The sequence below is a fragment of the Caretta caretta genome, chromosome 12, assembly GCF_965140235.1.
Source record: "Caretta caretta isolate rCarCar2 chromosome 12, rCarCar1.hap1, whole genome shotgun sequence".
In the NCBI taxonomy this organism is placed as follows: domain Eukaryota; kingdom Metazoa; phylum Chordata; order Testudines; family Cheloniidae; genus Caretta; species Caretta caretta.
The window spans coordinates 41,428,216-41,445,856 of NC_134217.1; the positions used below are offsets into that span (position 1 = coordinate 41,428,216).

Below are 17,641 nucleotides of genomic sequence, written 5' to 3' on the forward strand. Positions count from 1 at the left end.
GAGCACCCAGACTGCTGTCTCTGTCTTGGGGTGGTTTGCTTGCAATCTGTATAGTGTCTCTTCTGCCTCAAGGATAGCCCTGTGCTATGTGTGGGACTGACGGAGTCTCTTGTGCTTTCTCTCCAGACCCTGGACCTGCACTCCTGTCCCAAACCCATTGTTTTTGTGTTGCACACTTTCTTGTCAGCCAAAGTCACCCGTATGGGACTGCTTGTGTAAGAGGTGAAGGGTCCCAACAGTTCTGAACAACACATCTACTGTCCCAGCAGCAAAAAAGCACAAAAGACCCTAGTTTGTGGTGTCCTCCTGCAGTACCAGTGCCTTGACAAAGACTGACTCATGTCAGAACCATGATGGTGTGGAAGGAAGCTCCTGCTGTCCTTAGAGCCATAGCCAGAAATTCCAGCCTCTCCACAATCCCCTGGAATAACTGCTCTACCTGACTAGATGATGCCTAGGCCAGGCTGCAGCTGGTAGCTGAATACTGAGATCTGGGGAGACACAGTTCTGGCATTCTCCCTTTCCAGCCACTTCCTGGCTGTTGGCAATTTCAGAGACTTTTCTTCCTGACACCCCTGGGATTCGATTGTCACCCCGAAGGCTCGACGTAAAGCCCAGCACCCGGCACTCATCTGCTGCAAGAAGAGAGCCGTTGTCATGGGGCTGTGAGCGGGGGAGCTGGTTAGGGTAGGAACTATAGCCAATCTGTATGAAGTCATTTTTATTGCTTACCAAATGTGCCTTTGGCTGAAGGTGGGTGGTGCTTTACTGGAGATGGGGATGAGGAGACTGGGAGTTCAGTGCTGTTCGCTCTGGAAGAGTGCTCCATGAGCCCCTGCTCTCAGCTCGTTTCAAGCTGCCTGGTCTCCTCTGGAGAGAAGTGAGTCATTACAAAGATGGACTTGCGGCTGTGTGGCAGCTCTCACAGGATCGTTTGGTGAGGATTCCTCGTGGTGGGAGGGGGACTCTTCTGAGAGCTGGTGAATCCCTGCCTCTTCCTTTTGCAGTTGATAAATATTGGGGGACGGTATGCAGTACGTAGCCCCTTCCCCTGGGCTTCTGACCCTAGTCACTGAGTCAGAGATGGAAACTCTGAAGGACTGATCCGGCTCCCTCTGTTGCCACAAAGCCACCTTCCCAGAGGTCCTTGGTAAGGAAGAGGCCTGCCCTTCTCACTAGCCAGTGGGTTTAGATCCCCCTTGCTGAGTGGGATGGATAATCAGGGAGATTTCAGTCGCTTTTCTGACTTCCTTTGGGCACCTGGTAACATCCTGAATACAGAGCACTTAGATGGTGCTTTTCATTGATGCTTCTTACCGAGGCCCCCGGTAGTCAAATGCGACAGGACAGATGCCACTTGGCTGGATCAGTAGCACAGAAAAGCCAGCTGGCTGCGTGTTCTGAAATGAGCTGGAATGCATAAAGCAGCTGATGCCCATATAGTGATGCACACAGCATCTGGGCCTGGCAACTTTCTTCTGAGACCCTAGCAGCATCCTCTCTCCTTTCCTGGTGCTGGGCTGCTTGTCTCCCTCAGCCTGTGCTAAGCCCATGTGCCCAGGTGTGTGGGCTGCAGAGAGTGTGTGGGTGACAGGGGCCTGTGACTTTGAAATACCTGGGAGACCAGGTCAGGGGACAGTATCTTTTATTGGACCTACTTCTGTCAGTGAGAGGGACCAGCTTTCGAGCCTCACAGCTGTGTGAATGCTTGCAATACCTGTCGTTGGCACAGCCTATCCCATTCCTAAAGAAGCTCTTCTGAAGCATCTGCAGGGCTGAGGGGAGGCAGCTCATCCACCAGAGGCAGGGAAATTGCAGTGCTTCCTTCACTCTGGTGGCAGTATTTTAACACAGGGCTTTTGGAAGCCCCCTCCCAGCACATCACTGACCTCTTCCCAACAGGACTCAGGGCACCTGGCAATGCAGCCTGGCTCAAAACTCTGAGAAACAGATTTCACTGCGTAACCCAGACCTTCAGCGGTGCCTGCACCCGCCAGCTCTCTTCCTAGATTCCTGTTTTCTCTCATGCTTGGGAAGAGCTGGGACACCCAGAGATGGGGGGCAGGGACTCCAGGAGCTCCACTGTATGCACACGACAGGTGGCTTGGACCGTCCTTTGAGGCTCTGCCTGCTTCCTTGGAGCTTCTCTAGCACTCACGGTTGTGAGCATTCGATTCCTAGTGTAGGTTGCTCAGGATTAACTCCTGGGATTCAGCTTGTCAAGTTACCAGTGTGCTGAGCTCTCCAAGACTGGCCAGAGCCTTGTGGGACACGCACTCCATCTGCAGGCCGGTACGGTAGCCCTTCTACAGACCATCTCCTTAGTGGCACAGATCAACTGCTTGACTTAAGGTGAGAATTCACAGCACAAAACATTTGAAGATGAACCCGAGAGGATGCCTCCTCGAGCCCAGCCTTCTCCAGAACGGGCTCGCAGTGTGTGAAGCAGTGATCCTGGAGGGCACGCTTCCTTTAAGTGAGGGGTGAAGCAAAGCTGATTTGACCAGAGTGTCCTGCCAGCGCAGCAGCCTGCTGAAACCCTAGGGAGGGAGTGTTGTTCACAGGCCCCTCACAACCATGTGGCTTATGCCCGATGCCTAGCAGCTCATTTCCAAATGCTGTTTTAGGAACCAACAAAAAACAATTCATTTGAAACATGTTTGTTTAAACAACAAATCATGCCAGGTTATAAAATACTTAGAATAGTGTCTTAGCTGATTGGAGTTTATGGAGTGAATATAAGGTAAATATAAAGTGTAAGTTCCCGCACAGTTCTGGTTTGGATAGGTTTGTGTTCACCCAACAGACTGTTATCCGTTCTGTGGACCAACCTGAAGAGCTGTCATTTCCACGCAAGGCCGTTAAGCTCTTCAATCTATTTTATCTGCTCTTAAAGTGGATATTTTAGCTCTAGTATGGTTGGGGTTTGTCCCATCAGTACAGCGAGTGCTGGAAAGCACAGAGTCTGCATGCTGAAAAATCTACTGCAGGGACAGTAAACTGAAGCCTCAGTTTCTTAGCCAACCCATAAAGAAATATTCAACTCCACAAGGTGATGAAGCTGTTACTCTGAAACTAGTCTAACATGGTAACAGCCGTGTTAGTCTGTATTTGCAAAAAGAAAAGGAGTACTTGTGGCATAAGCTTTCATGTAGCTACAGCTCACGAAAGCTTATGCTCAAATAAATTGGTTAGTCTCTAAGGTGCCACAAGTACTCCATGTTAGACTACTTTCTTATCTAAATGTCCTGTTTTTTTTAATCTGCAGCTTCACCACACTGGTGGCTGTAAAGCATCTAGAATATTTTTACATTTAGAGCCTAGGCCAGTTTGGTCTCTTACCAAAAGCCACAAGTCAACTTAAATTGGAATTCTGGACAAGGTCCCTCCTTCTCCCAGGAAAACATGGCTTGCTAGGAACCAGGTTTCCGAGGGTAAAGGTGGGGTCCATCAGCAGGGGAATATTCACCCCTGTTGTATAATTACTAGAAGTGTGAGAAGTGTCAGTATATCACATAAAATGGGACAGCCTCCCCTTCCCCCCATATTATTCCTTTGTTCTGCAAATTACCTAATAAGCTGCTATGCAAATTCTGTTGTGCCCTGGCTGATTTCAAGGGGTTAGCTATCCCTGAGAATTTCAGGGAAGGACTTATAGACTTAAGCATTTTCTCTGCTTTTTTATTTTGCTCTGACACTTAAGGTTGAGTGGTTGCTATTTTAAGCTCTGGTGGTAGTCACTGATTGTCAGTACTGCTCATGATCTGTGCAAAACTTCAGTGTAAATGCCTTGCTGTCAGTGAGGTGAACTCTTCCCAAATTGCCTCTCACTAGCAAAGCTCTGGTTGAGGTGGCAACTGAAATGTCCAGAGTAGACGCCAAATCGAATTGCACGTGATGCATGCTTGGCTTAACAGGAGGTTACTTTCACTCATTTCGATTTTTGTGAGAGGTGGGGGAGTACTTAGTACCTCCCTTGTCATAACCGCCCACTACAGGCTGAGCTGGTGCCCTTGTGCACGGCCAGCTGGAGTGAAGTACAGTATGGTCTGTCTTCCCCTTTGCATCAGACATGGTATAGTTAATGTGCAGAAAGGCTCGTGCTGCCAGCCTGGAACTGTCTCCCAACAGACCCAGGTTCCTTCCCAGGCTTCGCTGTGTTAGGAATTACATTCTGTCCTGTTTAAGCAATCACTTTTTTGAGCCTTTTGCCACAAAGCCTGAATTCGATCCTGACTTGCTTCACCAGAGAAGCCCCTGAGATCTCTCAGCCTAGTCCCCAGAGAACCTGTGTCCAAACCAGACCCATCTTCTCATTTGCGTGAGCATGAGTGTCCACTGAAAGGAAGCTCAGGTCTGTTGCGGATCAGAGGTACTTGGGGAAACTTGCCAGTTTGCACTTGGCCTAGTTCTCCCCAGGGCTGTCTTTCATTCATGCCAAATATCTGCCCTGTTACAGAATGCTGCATGCCCATCTGGAATGCTGTGAGCTGTCGCTTACTCTGGAATCTCAGGTCCTCTTAGCTTTTAAGGTTTTTAATGTTTTAATTTGGTATTAAAAGCCTATTCTGCGGACTGAATTTCTAATGCTCAAGCCCCCACTGTGTCCCAGCTCCTCCCCAGCAGCGTTGAGTTACCAGATTTATCTGCAGTGGGCATCCACTGTGTGCCTCAACTGGCCTCATTTGTTTCTGGTGGCAGCAGACTCCCCTCTTCCCAGAGCCTGTGTAGAGACATGGGGACATGTACAAACTCCTGGGAGCTTGCCCTGTCTGTTCCCTGTAAGTGAGGGAAAGGGCTCCAGAATGTCTGCAAGAGACTCTGCTCCTGCCCTGTCTCAAATCTGTGCAAACCTCTGGATTTTGAGTGAGGCGGTGTGTTGGAAAGCTGGAAAATGCCCCATGCCTCGGCAGCTGGAGAGCTCTGTTACAGCGTTCCATATGGAAGCTACGCTACTGAGAGGCATCCCAGGTTATCCTTGGAAACCAGAGGGAGGAGAGGAGAATATCTATGCTGAGCTTGTGTTTTCCAGAATAAGAGCAGGCAAGTGTCTTAAATATGGCCATCAGCCTGGATGGCAATATGGTGGTGTGTAATTAAACTAGTGAATGGTGCTTGCAAAACCTTACACAAACTGTGTAGACTTTAAAAGCTATCAGGGAATGGAATTTAGACTGGTCAAAGTCCCTTCTCATCAATCAATTCCTCCTAACCGCTCCTCTTCAAACAGCACGTGTGGGATTGACTCCCAGAGTTAATACTCTGCAAAATCTTTGCAGATGCTTGTGCTTTTCCCAATACAGCATTTCTATTTCTGTGGCTAATTCACACAACTGAGAGCCAACATTGCATGCAGGGCTTAGTTTGTAATGAAAGAGGTGCCAGGGCTCAAGCTGTTTTTTTACTTTCATAACTGATGCACCAAGCCCGGAGGTGCTGGAGCTCAGCCCTGGCAAAAATTAAGCACTGATCACATGTAGAAACGATGCCACGCTTTCCTTTAGAAGGAGGCCGGTAGCCTCTTCGCATTAGATAATAAGCAATGAAGAAAATGGATTTGAAACTAGTAAAAGCAAATGTTCTTTGAGTCTGGCTGCGGATCCTGCTCCAGATGTGCACGTGTTTCATGGGATCCACACGTACAGAGCATCTTGAAGCACCATGGTTGGTGTAAGGCTAAGTAACCGTTCTCTACAGCCAGCCCACCTCTGCCTTTGCCTTTATGCTGCCAGGATTTTGCTACATGAGTTAATTCTGTTTCTGCTGCTGATCTGACAGTATCCTGGCCTGCAGCACAGTACATCAAAACATTGATTTCACTTTCATGTTCTAGAATTTGGGGGAACTACAGGGCTAGTTCTACCTGGTTTTAAAATAAATTAATTTGCAGTGACATCTCTTCTCTGCCAAAGAAAATTAAAAAAAAAAAAAAATCCTTTGGCACATCAATGTTTGTGGAGTTCCATTTTCCTTGTAGCATATCTGCCTGTCTGGGATCAGCCAGTGTTGGGGATCTCACTACAGTGTATTAGTGTTAAGTTTACAATTTGGGTAAATAGAGCATTACAAGGCCCAGGTGCGAAAGACAAAAACCCTGTAAGTATAACTGGCCCCAGGTCATCTGAAGAATAAATTGCACAGAACCACTACAAATAAACTGTTTTTTAACCTGTGCAAACTCTATGCCATTTGATATGATATGGTCAAGGCACAGACTGTAACACTCCCATAGAAAAACTAAAATAACATGCAATCATTTCTATTTTTGTATTCTTTGTAGTTCACTATTTATACGATTCTTCCTTTTTTGAGGTTTTTAATCTCACGCTTTTGGAACTTCCAAGTTACCAAATCCAAATAACCCAATGGTGAAAAGCAGGGGAGTTTGTGTATTCTACAATCACATTAAAGCTTTATGTGTACTCTATAAATATAGATGCATAGACAACCTATTGTCCCTTGAGTTGCATGTTAACTGTATAGTATTGTACATTACAATGAAAATGTAACTTAAGGGCAAGTGTAACCTTTATACTGTAAATAATAATAAAGGCTTTTATGCTTTTAGATTTTTATGTTGCTTTTTCTCTATGGAACATGTTTTGTCTGGGATATGAGATGCTGTTTTGCCAGTCAAGATGGAAAACATTACTCCCTACCCTCCTCTGCCACAAGCTTAGGGGAGCAAACAAAAAAAACCCCAAAACACCAAGCAATGCAGTCGTGCAGCACTCCTGGAAGCTGGCAGCCAGGGAGACCACCTAATCCTAGAACAGGAGCCTCTGCTTTTCCTGCCACACACGGTTCTGTGTTGGAGGGGCAGGTAGGGGGCTTGGCAGAACCCCCAGGACAACAGTGGATGTGTGGTGTTCATGCCCCATTGAGATTCATGAGGCAATTCACCCATTTGAAACATGGGCTCTCTGCCGGCTCAGAGAACTGTCCCTGCATCAGTTACATCAAGCTTTTCTTCTCCCCCATGAGGGCAAGAAAGTGTGTGTTTGTTTTTTTGTTAAAGCTGAAATTCTCTCATAAGCACATGATTGGAGGAGCTGGGACCTTAGGTATTGGCCTACAGAACCTATGCCTTAAAGCAGCCCTGGATGAATGGGGCTCTGTTGAGAGGCCCATGGCCCAATAAGCATCTGTTTGTTGCTGTGATGTACCAGGTGGCAAGAAATCTCACCCAGACAACGCAGTATTCAGAAAAGTGTTAGGGTTTAACAATGGAAGAGCCTGCCTACTATGGAAAGGCCTGCATGTACAGACAATCACCTGGGCCCAGGCAAGTTTCACCCACTGAAGGCGGGGCAGTTCTGTCTCTGGGAAAAGGAAAGGTAGGGCACTGTGGTGTCCCTTAGACTCTACATGGTTATTAAAGCCCCAAGACTGAGTGTGAATGGATGTATGCATTCTAGCGGCCAAATGCCAAAGTGGGGGTAGCATGGTCCATTAGAGGGGGCTCTCCTGGTTCAAGGCAGATAGCGATGAGGCGGTAACAATGCCACTTTAGAAACAGAGTGCAAAGCCTGGGATTCTTTGTGTCAGCAAAGAGGCTGGTAACCTCCCCCCCCCAGCGCAGGGACCTGCCAAGGGAAAACCGTCGCTCAGTGATCTCTTCTCCAGAGAAGATGCTGTCTCCTGAAGCGCTGTGTAGCAGAGGAAGCTGTAACAAACCCCCGGGCGGAAGCCAACCCAATGAAAACAAAAGTTAGGCTCGATGTATGAGCCGGGAGGGAGACTAGCCCCCGGACCAAACGCCCGAGGGAAGCAGCACGTTCTCCATCTCCAGCATCCGCCAGGCCGACTTTCGGGGGGGGGCTTTAGCCAGCCGCAAGTTACTGGGCTCAGCACAGGGGTAACGGGGTGTGAACGTGACTCGCCCCCTGTAACGCAGGAGATCAGAGGAGATGAGCTAATGGCTCCTTTAGACTGAAACTCTGGGAGAGGCTGGGGGAAGGCGGGGGGCTGTGTCCATCTCTTGGGAGGGGGGGCTCTGTGCGGGGGGGGCTGGGTCCATCCCTCGGGGGGGCGGGCGGGGATGAGGGGGTCATAGGCACCTACAGAAAACAAAGCCCTGCAGAGCGCGACTGGGCCCGACTCTGTGGGGCGAGGGGGGTATGCGGGTGTCTCCCTGCTGGGGGTGGGGGTGGGGTGTCTATTTGGAGGGGGGCAGGCTTTGGGGTGCCAGGGGCTGGGGGGCGCTCGGGGGGGGGGCTGGGGGGCGCTCGGGGGGGGGCGGGGCCCCGCCCGGCGCTCGCTGCAGTTCCCGGCGCGGCCTGCAGGGGGCCCCGCCGCTCTCGCTCCCCGCGTCGCAGCTGCGCGGCCGGTGGGTCCCGGTTCGCCGCCGCCGCCGCCTCCCGCCCGCCCCGGGGCCGCCCGCCGGAGCCGGATCCAGGCCGCTCGCAGCGCCCCGGGGACTCGGGCGGCACCGGCGATGCAATGACCACGTCAACCCTGCAGGTAGCGGGCGGCGGGGAGCCGGGCCCGGCCCCCGCGGCCCCCGCGCCGTGTCCAGGCCGCGCGTTGCGGGCCGCGGGGAGGCCCCGGGCAGCCTCGACCGGGCCCCAGCGCGGCCCCGGCCCGCCCTGTGCCGCCTCCCCAGCCCGGCCGGACCCCCCCTCGGACCCCCCTTCCCGGCCCGCCTCCCCCGCGCCGCGCCCCGGGCCCCCCCCCTTCCCGGCCCGCCTCCCCCGCGCCGCGCCCCGCCCCGCTGCCTTTCCCGGCGCCCCCCCCGGGCCCCCCCTTTCCGGCCCGCCTCCCCCGCGCCCCGCCCCGCTGCCTTTCCCAGCGCCCCCCCCGGGCCCCCCCTTTCCGGCCCGCCTCCCCCGCGCCCCGCCCCGCTGCCTTTCCCAGCGCCCCCCCGGGCCCCCCCCGCCCGCGCTCCCCCGGGCCCCGTTGCCCGTGTCGGCCGGCCCGTGGGTTCCTCACGCGGCAGAACCTGTGGCTCCTGGGGCCCGGGGCCCGGGAGGGGGGGGCCTCCGAGGGGTCCTGCCCCCGGGACGCGACAGCCCCAGGGGCCGTGGGTGGGGTGCAGGCTGCGGGGGGCTTTTCCGGCTCCTGGGTGGGCCGCGGGCAGATGCCCCTGGCCGGCATCCGTGGGGCCTGGGCACGCAGGGGGCAGGGCAGCGCCCGGCAGCAGCCATTGCCTGCGGACTGGCCCTGGGTAAGGTGCCCTGGGACCGGGCCAGGCGCCGGGGCCCTTTCGCAGCCGCGCCCCGGTGTGGCGTTGGCCCTGCTGGGACCTGGCACCGGGTCTCTCTGCCAGCAGCAGGCTCTCCCGGCGTACGGTGCCCCTCCGCGGAGCCGCCTGGCCACCTGCTCTGGGGCCCGCCAGCCTCTCCCAGCGCCTGGGGGGCGTCGCCGTGCCCTGGAGAGAAGGGGCTGTGGGCAGGGGCTGTTTCTTCAGCTTCCCCCAGAGCGGGTGCCCAGCCCCTGGCCTTCTGGGGTGACTCTTGCTGACTGAGCGCTCTGCCGGTGGGCAGTGGGAGGTCTGCGCCCCGTGTTCGTATCATGTGTGAGTTGGGCTGTTTCTTTCTTTCTTTTCTACCAAAACGCTTGTACCAGGGCAACCCTATAGTGAGGTGAAGGTGCCTGTTACCGGACAGCGTATCCCCCTTCCTGTACAAGAATAGCTATGGTACAAATACATGTATGCCAGGGTAACTGTCCACATAAGGGAGCTGTCCTGCTTTCACTAAACAGGTGCTACATCTTCTGTATGTGGACAGGGCTCTCCTTGCAAGGCCCCCAGGGGTGCATCTCTTTCTCCTTCCCATGCTCGGTGGTGGCATTGGTCAAAGGTCACAGTGGCACAGGAGCTGCTGCCCTGCCCTGGCAAATGGAGATAGGGTCTGGGCTTGGTTTTTGCTCTCTGAAATCGGTGGCTTTGTCCAGCCCAGGAGCTGCTTGTGAGTTTTGTCTGCTGTGTGTGAGCAGAAGGCTCACATGAGAAAGAGGAGATGACTCTAGGCGCCAGGAGCTTTTGGGCACAGCTGCTGCTTCTCAGAGGTGTGCAAAAACCTGTTACCTCTGTGGGAAACTCTTTATTCTTTCATTGATAGCTCCTTCTCCTGTGCCCTGGGGCAACTGTGTCATTGGAGCGGTGCTTTCTCCTTGCAGAAAGCCATTGATCTGGTAACAAAAGCGACTGAGGAGGATAAGGCCAAGAACTATGAGGAGGCTCTGCGGCTGTACCAGCATGCAGTGGAGTACTTTCTACATGCCATCAAATGTGAGTCTGGCTCGTCTCTCCTGCATTGCTGGCCTGTGTAAGATCTTTCCCTCGCTATTCCTCTTGGGATCCTTCTTCCCATTTCCCCCTGCTGGGAGTCAGGCCTGCCCAGAATAGCGCATCCCCAAAGAGATCAGCCTGCACCTGTTGCAGAGCCAGATGGCAGGCTGAGAGTTCCCACGAGTGCATGTGTTCTCTGGGGAATGATCTAACTGTAGAGCTGGGCTCAGAAACCCTGAAGTTGCAGGATTATCCAAAGGGAGGTGGGGCTTCCCCTGGCTGCATCTGTCTCTAGGGGCAGCTTCTCTTGGTGGATTCACTCCAGCTGCCCACATGGTGGGAGCTGGTGGTGTCTCATGGCCCCGAAGAGAGCTCTTCTTCCCATTGCTGGTCCTAAACGGGTGGGTGCTGTATGGCTCTCCTCACTCCGTGCCCATGGAGAGCTGCTCACTGTCTTGGGTGCCTTGACAGATGAGGCTCACAGTGACAAGGCGAAGGAGAGCATCCGGGCGAAGTGCATGCAGTACCTGGACCGGGCAGAGAAGCTGAAGGATTATCTACGCAACAAAGACAAACAAAGCAAGAAGCCTGTCAAAGAGTCTCCAAATGATAGCAAGGGGTATGTGTGCAGTCTCCATTGCACCCCCTAAACATGCTCTTGCCCTGTAACAATGGGAGAGGCCAGCCCCAGACCCCTGGGTGTCCCCTCTTCTCCTGGGAGAGACTTTGGCAGTGGGTTTCAAACCAGCACTTCTCCCTCTCCACACTGTGTAGTTTGTGAGTGAGCGTTGGGGTCTCCTGTTGGGGCTGGCAAGAGCCAGCACAGTGAGGCTTCGACCCTTCTGGCACAGCCAGGCCAGATCCTCACTTCCCCCCAATAGCGGGACCTGGGGCTTCACTGGCCTTACCATGACTACATCCTCTCCACAGGAGCGACAGTGACAGCGAGGGCGAGAATCCGGAGAAGAAGAAGCTGCAGGAGCAGCTGATGGGTAAGAGGCTTGAATGCAGAGTCCAGCGCCGGGGCTGAGAGCACGGCATTGCGCTGCAAGGCCTGCTGGTGGAGTTCCTGACCTGGGAAGCAGCTGGCGCATGCTGCTTGGTGCAGGGTTTGTGGGGCTATAGATGAGCCACTCCTGGCGCAGGATGAGGGGCCGCCTCCTCCTCTAAGTCTGTGGCCGCTGGGCAGCACTGGAGACTCCTCGTGAGCCCTAGCGAAAAGGAGATGTCCCTCATGCGTGATGACAGCCTGGCTGGGGCGGATGGAGTTTGGCAGCTGGCGCTGTGCGGGGAGGGAGGCTCAGGCGAGCCCCTAGGCGGGAGTGCTGTCGTCTCTTGTCCCACTAGGGAGAGCTGCCTTCCTCTTGCAGGGGCCATTGTGATGGAGAAGCCCAACGTGCGGTGGAACGATGTGGCTGGCCTGGAGGGCGCCAAGGAGGCTCTGAAGGAGGCTGTGATTCTACCCATTAAATTCCCCCACTTATTCACAGGTGAGGGTTGCTGCGGTAACTCTCGGGGGTGAGGCGGGGGCAGGGTGGATTGGCTGCTGCTCCCTCCCAGAGGGACCGTGGCCCCTGTGGTACCAGTTCTGGTGCCATGCGGAGACTACGCCCTGGGATCTGGAGTACCACAGGCCCCAGCCTGAGCAGAGCCAGAAACTTCCTTGGCCAACAGCCCTAGCAGAGCCCTGAGCAGCGAGGTGCATGTGAACTGGCCAGCTCTGCCCCTGCTCAGTGCGTGATGTGTTGCAGGTAAGCGCACCCCATGGCGTGGGATTCTGCTCTTTGGGCCCCCTGGCACAGGGAAGTCGTACCTGGCCAAGGCCGTGGCAACCGAGGCCAACAACTCCACATTCTTCTCCGTGTCATCCTCGGACCTGATGTCGAAGTGGCTGGGAGAGAGCGAGAAGTAAGTTAGCGGCTGGACTGCGCTGCTCAGAGGCTGCCCCACCTGTCACGGGCACTAGTGTGTCTCCCAAGGAAAGTGACTTCAGATGCAGTGGGGTAAATGAGAACAAGCTAAGCAGTGACAGTCGGGGGAGTTCCCTGCCTGCAGCCCGAGGGTGCTGCTCCTCGCTCTCCCGCTCAGGGGGCGTGTGTGGGTTGCAGGGTCAGGGCTGGAGGGGAGGCTGCCTGTCTGTTAGCGCTGACCCCAGGTCTTTCTGCCCCAGGCTGGTGAAGAATCTCTTTGAGCTGGCAAGGCAGCACAAACCCTCCATCATCTTCATTGACGAGGTTGACTCTCTGTGCGGCTCCCGGAATGAGAACGAGAGCGAGGCTGGCCGCAGGATCAAGACGGAGTTCCTGGTGCAGATGCAGGGTGGGTGGGGCCTTGGCTCGGGGCGAGTGAGCTCTGGCCCCCCAGAACTCACCCCTTCCTCGGCCCCGGCTGGCACTCACTGTGGGGCTGGCTGGCTCAGATGGTGCCATAGCAGCCCTGGAGAAGTGAAGAACGAGGAGCTGCTCTAGTCCTCAGCCTGCTCGTTCCCTTTGCCGAGGGCAGCCTTGATGGGTGCTTGGGCGACGGGTGTGTCTTGGACTGGCAGCTGGCTGACTTGGCAGTACTGGGTTTGGAATGATGCTGGGCCCAGACTCAGAAGTGGCTCCACCCCCACTCTGTCTCTTCCTCTTGTGGTCCCATCTACTGTCCTCTGCCCCCTCCACCCTGTGGGAGTGGGCAGGGCCTCAGGGGACAGAGCAGAGCATGGGGATGGGGCCATGGTCCAGGCTCCGGGGCCCACAGGTGATTAATCTGGCCCTGACTGTCACCCTCCAGCCCCGGCACTCTTCCAGCCCCTCCGAGGAGTCAGTCCTGCCTGCTCCCTGATCGCTGTTTCTTCTTCCTGGTAGGTGTTGGTCATAACAATGACGGGACCCTGGTCCTCGGTGCCACAAATATCCCCTGGGTCTTAGACTCGGCCATTAGGAGAAGGTGAGTGGGAGCTATTGGAAACCAGCAGCCAGAGCTGCTCTCCTCTGCCTGGCTCAGGGCAGCCACACTGAATGTGCCAGGAGCCACTGACCCCCTTCTGGGAGTGGCCCAGAGAACACAGTGTGGTCTGCCCCAGGGCAGGCTTAGGTCTGTCACCAACATTACTGAGTGCCTCAGCGCTCCCCAGCCCCACCCAACAGCCCAGGCCCCTCGCTCTGCCTGCCTGCAGCTCTTACTGGAACCTGTCGGTGCTGCGGTGATCTGCACCGCACGCTGCTGGCAGGAATGAGGGCGGCCGCTCACCTGCTCTGCCCATTGTCGGTGCCTAGGTTTGAGAAGCGCATCTACATCCCGTTGCCGGAGGAGGCAGCCCGAGCCCAGATGTTTAGGCTGCACCTGGGAAACACATCACACCATCTGACAGAGGCCAACATCCACGAGCTGGCCAGGAAGACGGACGGCTACTCGGGAGCTGACATCAGCATCATTGTGCGTGATGCTCTCATGCAGCCTGTCCGCAAAGTGCAGTCGGCCACGCACTTCAAGAAGGTGAGAGCAGGCGTGCAGGACCTGCCGCTCCCCTAGGGCTCCAGCACCCAAGTCTGGGGCCGCTGGCCTGCAAGGGAGGGGGGCTCCATGGCCACCCGGGTGTGCACTGCACCCTCACATTGAGATCCTTCCTGAGTCCCCCAGGCCAGCCTCAAAGGGCCCCTGGCAGAGGCCCCCATGAGTGGTAGGGGAGTCAGCCCTGGCATCTGCCCTCTCAGTGCACCTCCTCTCTGGCATGCTGCAGATGCGAGGCCCATCTCGAACCAATCCCAGCATAACCGTAGATGACCTCCTGACCCCATGCTCGCCTGGAGACCCTGGGGCCATTGAGATGACTTGGATGGAGGTGCCTAGTGACAAGCTGCTGGAGCCAGTGATCTGCATGGTAAGTAATTCGTTAGGAACAGACATGCTGGGCCAGAGGGTGGCTGGGATGAGAGCGACTATCACTTGGCCAGTGACACAAGTCAGCGTGCAATACGCCTGAGGCCAGCAGAGCCCTTGCTGGTGCAAACAGCCTCGCTCTGCCCTACCACTTTCCTGCTGGGCTGGGAGAAGAGGTGCTATCCTGGTCAAAGTCACTGTCCCAGAGTAGCTGGATGTTCCTGGTGAAATGATCAGTGTAAAATATTCACCTTGACGTCATTAGGCTTCAGAGTCAACCCATGTAGCTGAAAGGGTCAGTGGGCATCCCTGAGCGATTGCTTGTTCCTTCTGCCTGCAGCCTTCCTGCAACTGTCCCATCTGGAATGCTTGGCTGAGAGCCCCGGGTCTTTCTCCCTGACTGTTCTATTGTGCTGAGAGCTGGGGCAGCAGGGTGGCCAGGGCAGCAGTGTCATGTGCTGGAGTGGGGAGGGCAGGGGAACCCACAGAGCAGACACGGACTCCTCGTGATTTATGCCTGCTGGAAGAGGAAAGCGTCCTTCTCCACCTGTGACCCCTGGGAGGTCAGTAAGCATGGCCGTCCCAAGGGACAGACTGGAGAATGCATGGAGCTGGAGGTCAGACCAGGAACAGCATCGAACCTGAGTCCTGGCTCCCAGGCCTCCGTTCCACGCACCTGCCCTGGGGGACCCTCTAGGGAGATGCCTGTTGTTCAGGACAGAAAGGTACTAGCTCCACTGCCTTGGCTAGGGCTAGGGCTGGGGTGTTTAGACCTGGGCTTCTCCCCCACAACCAGAAACTTGGGTAGGATTTCCGAGGGTGTCCAGGTAAAAGCAACGCAGACTCTGATGTTGCACTTCGGCCTCAGTTGCCCTCTCCCTTTGTTTGCAGTCAGACATGCTGCGCTCGCTGGCCACCACCCGCCCCACCGTGAACGCCGAGGACCTCTTGAAGGTGAAGAAATTCTCAGAGGACTTTGGACAGGAAGGTTAAAAGCTTCTGCCGTGGGGTGTGTGGGGGTGGCTGGGCTGGCAGGGCACCCCTTGCAGCGGCAGTGTTTGTGCTTGCAAAGCCCTCGTGCTGGCAGGCGGACGGTGCCAAGGGGAGGCTAATGTTCAGCTCCTACAAACCCACCTCTCTGTGGGCCCCCAGCTGGCACGTTACGCAGCAGAACTGCCCTGCCAGCCTATGGAAGGGGCTGAGCAGAGCCCAGGAGCCACCCAGTCCCGCCCCCCCCCCCCCAACTCTCCTTCCCGCTTTTTTCTTTTTTCTTTTTAATTTTTTTAAATTAATGCTGCTTGTTTTGTCTTGTTTATACAAAAATAAAAACGATCCAAAAGCTTTGCCAGCCGAAACAGGACTTTCCTAGGGCAGCTGAGCCCACATGCCGATGCACTGATCGCACTGACCAAGAGGCCAGCCGTGCGGGGTGTAACCCTCCTCTGCCTCAGAGTGTGGAAGGACTAAAGCCCCTGGGCTAGGCCCCATGTGCCAGGCTCCCCCACTGAAATGGCCCCACGCTGAAGCGGTGCTGAGGCACCCTCCCGTTACCCAGCCTGTTATGTTGCGAGCAGGAAACGGATCTGGATGCACAGCTAGGGTCAGGTTCTGCAGCACATGGGGGGGTCAGAAGGCTGCCTTGTCTCCAGCTAGGCCAGTGGCTCAAACTTTTTTACTGGTGACCCCTTTCACACAGCAAGCCTCTGCATGTGTCCGTCTCTCCCCCTCCCCCCCCATAAATTAAGAAATTTTTTTTATATATTTAATACCCTTATAAATGATGGAGGCAAAGCGGAGTTTGGGGTGAAGGTTGACAGCTCAAGACCCCCCCATGTAATAACCTTGTGACCCCCTGGGGGGTCGCAACCCCCGTTTGAGAACCCCTGAGCTAGGCCCTGCTGTAGCAGGGCAGAGCCGTGGTGTCTCTCCTTGGCTAGCTGGTGTCTGCTCCTGGCACCCCTTCATGGCAGGGAGATCTCTCGTCCGCAGTGCTGCTGACACAGGGAGTAAGGAGCTGCTCTGCACAACAGAAGTCCAAGGGAGTCCTCCCCGGCTTGCTGCTTTTCCATGGCTGGGGGACCTCTCCTGCCTGCTGTACAGTGCCCCAGGAGGCTGGTATTTCATCTCCTCTGTGAGCCTTGCTCTTTGCTTTCCTGTGTGCTGCAGCCCCCAATCCCATCAATTCCTGGATTACTAAGGCTTCGTTCCTGCTGCGAGCTGGGGTTCTAGGCCCCTCAAAGGCAGGCCCTGCCGCAGAGCTCAGGGCTACTCAGCTTCACCCTCCCACCCTACTGGCATTAGAGGATCCCCATAAGAATTGAAGGGGTGGATGTGGGGCAAGAGTGGCTCCATAACAGTCAAGGGGAGGGGGAGATCTGAGGGCTACGTCCTCCAAAGGGGCGTGACAATCCGCAGCCCCTTGGCTGCTGTGCTTCCCTGTCCTACTTCGCCTGATTCTCGTCTCATAGGAGTGTTCAAATGCCAAGCCCCAGCGCTGGATCTGAGGAGCTTCGTTAGCCTAATAAGCTAATTCCACGCCCTGGCTGGTACAGCAACCCCCCTGGCCATCTCTGCTCCTATTGCAGTGACCTGCTGTGTGCTCTGGCTGCAGCCTGTTTGTGGGAGTCCCCTATCTGCACTCACTGGGTGGGAGCCAGATGGGCTGGAGTAGCCAGCATTGCTGGCAGTAACAGGGTGGTGGCCGTGCTCCAGAGCTCATGGGGGCAGTTCTCTCCGTGCTGCTGTTTGTGTGCAGGATCCCAGAGCACCACTCATACAAGAGGCCTGCTTCACAGCGCTGGGGCCTGGCAGATCAGCTGACTGGAGCACAAAAGCTTGTGTCCTCACAAAGTGCTCAGATCTGCAGCCAGCTCCTTGGAATGTGAGACTCCCTGCCCCTCCTGGGGCCAGGTGAGCCAGGGGCAAGTGGAAAGGCCCCAGCCATTCTGCCTAGGGCTGGGGTGACAGCCATGAGAAAGCTTTAACCCCCATCTGCGGGAAGCTGGGCCCAGGCTCTGGGGACTGAGTACTGCGAGCACAGGACTGGGAGCCAGGAACTCCTGAGTCTAGACTGAGCGCTGGGGCTGCTGCTCTGTAAAACAGGGATAATGCAGGGCTGGGGGAACGAGTCTCTAAAGCACTTCGGTACCTCCTGCCAATGCTGAGCAGGACTTAAGGGGCTGCCATGTGCTGGGCTTGGTGAAAGCAGGCAGGGTGATGCTGCTTCTGAGCCAAAGCCTCGGGCCTGTCCCAGTAAGGGCCCTGGAGTCATGTTGCCTGCTGCTGGAGCCAAGCCATGTTCTGGGTCCTGCAGCCTGAGGGCTGTGCTCACCTCAGTGCCATGAGTTCTTGGCTGCTGTTGGCTGTTTCTGGGGTGACCCTGGAGGAGCCACCACACCAGTCACTGAGAAGGATGAGGGGCTGTTAACCTTTTGGGAGGGAGGGGCCTCCCCCACAGGCACAGGGGTGCTGCCCACGCACTTTCCTCTGCACCATGCTGTAGGTCTGGGTCCTGCCACTGCCAATGCAGGGGTTTTAGGCTGG

At 55.6% G+C, this 17,641-nt stretch overlaps 2 protein-coding genes across 3 annotated transcripts in view; both read left to right on the plus strand.

The window, feature by feature from the left end:
- SNTB2 (syntrophin beta 2) overlaps window positions 1–6,567 on the plus strand; it is a 46,832-nt gene extending 40,265 nt beyond the window's left edge. Inside the window, exon 7 of the mRNA XM_048870671.2 lies at window positions 127–6,567. Within this exon, the coding sequence (XP_048726628.1) occupies window positions 127–219 (93 nt within the window). The 3' untranslated portion in view covers window positions 220–6,567. The remainder of the gene's footprint in view (window positions 1–126) is intronic.
- Window positions 6,568–8,302: 1,735 nt separating this feature from the next.
- VPS4A (vacuolar protein sorting 4 homolog A) lies at window positions 8,303–15,442 on the plus strand. 2 transcript variants are annotated; one of them, XM_048870672.2, is made up of 11 exons: window positions 8,303–8,463; window positions 10,123–10,234; window positions 10,706–10,853; window positions 11,165–11,226; window positions 11,605–11,724; window positions 11,986–12,142; window positions 12,405–12,553; window positions 13,084–13,165; window positions 13,495–13,714; window positions 13,959–14,099; window positions 14,990–15,442. In XM_048870672.2, exons 1-11 carry the CDS (start codon window positions 8,443–8,445, stop codon window positions 15,089–15,091), a joined length of 1,314 nt encoding a protein of 437 aa, XP_048726629.1. In that variant the 5' UTR covers window positions 8,303–8,442; the 3' UTR covers window positions 15,092–15,442. The 2 variants fall into 2 exon arrangements, with proteins under 2 accessions (XP_048726629.1, XP_048726630.1); XM_048870673.2 differs by lacking the exon at window positions 8,303–8,463 and adding an exon at window positions 9,188–9,517.
- The last annotated feature ends 2,199 nt before the right edge of the window (window positions 15,443–17,641 follow it).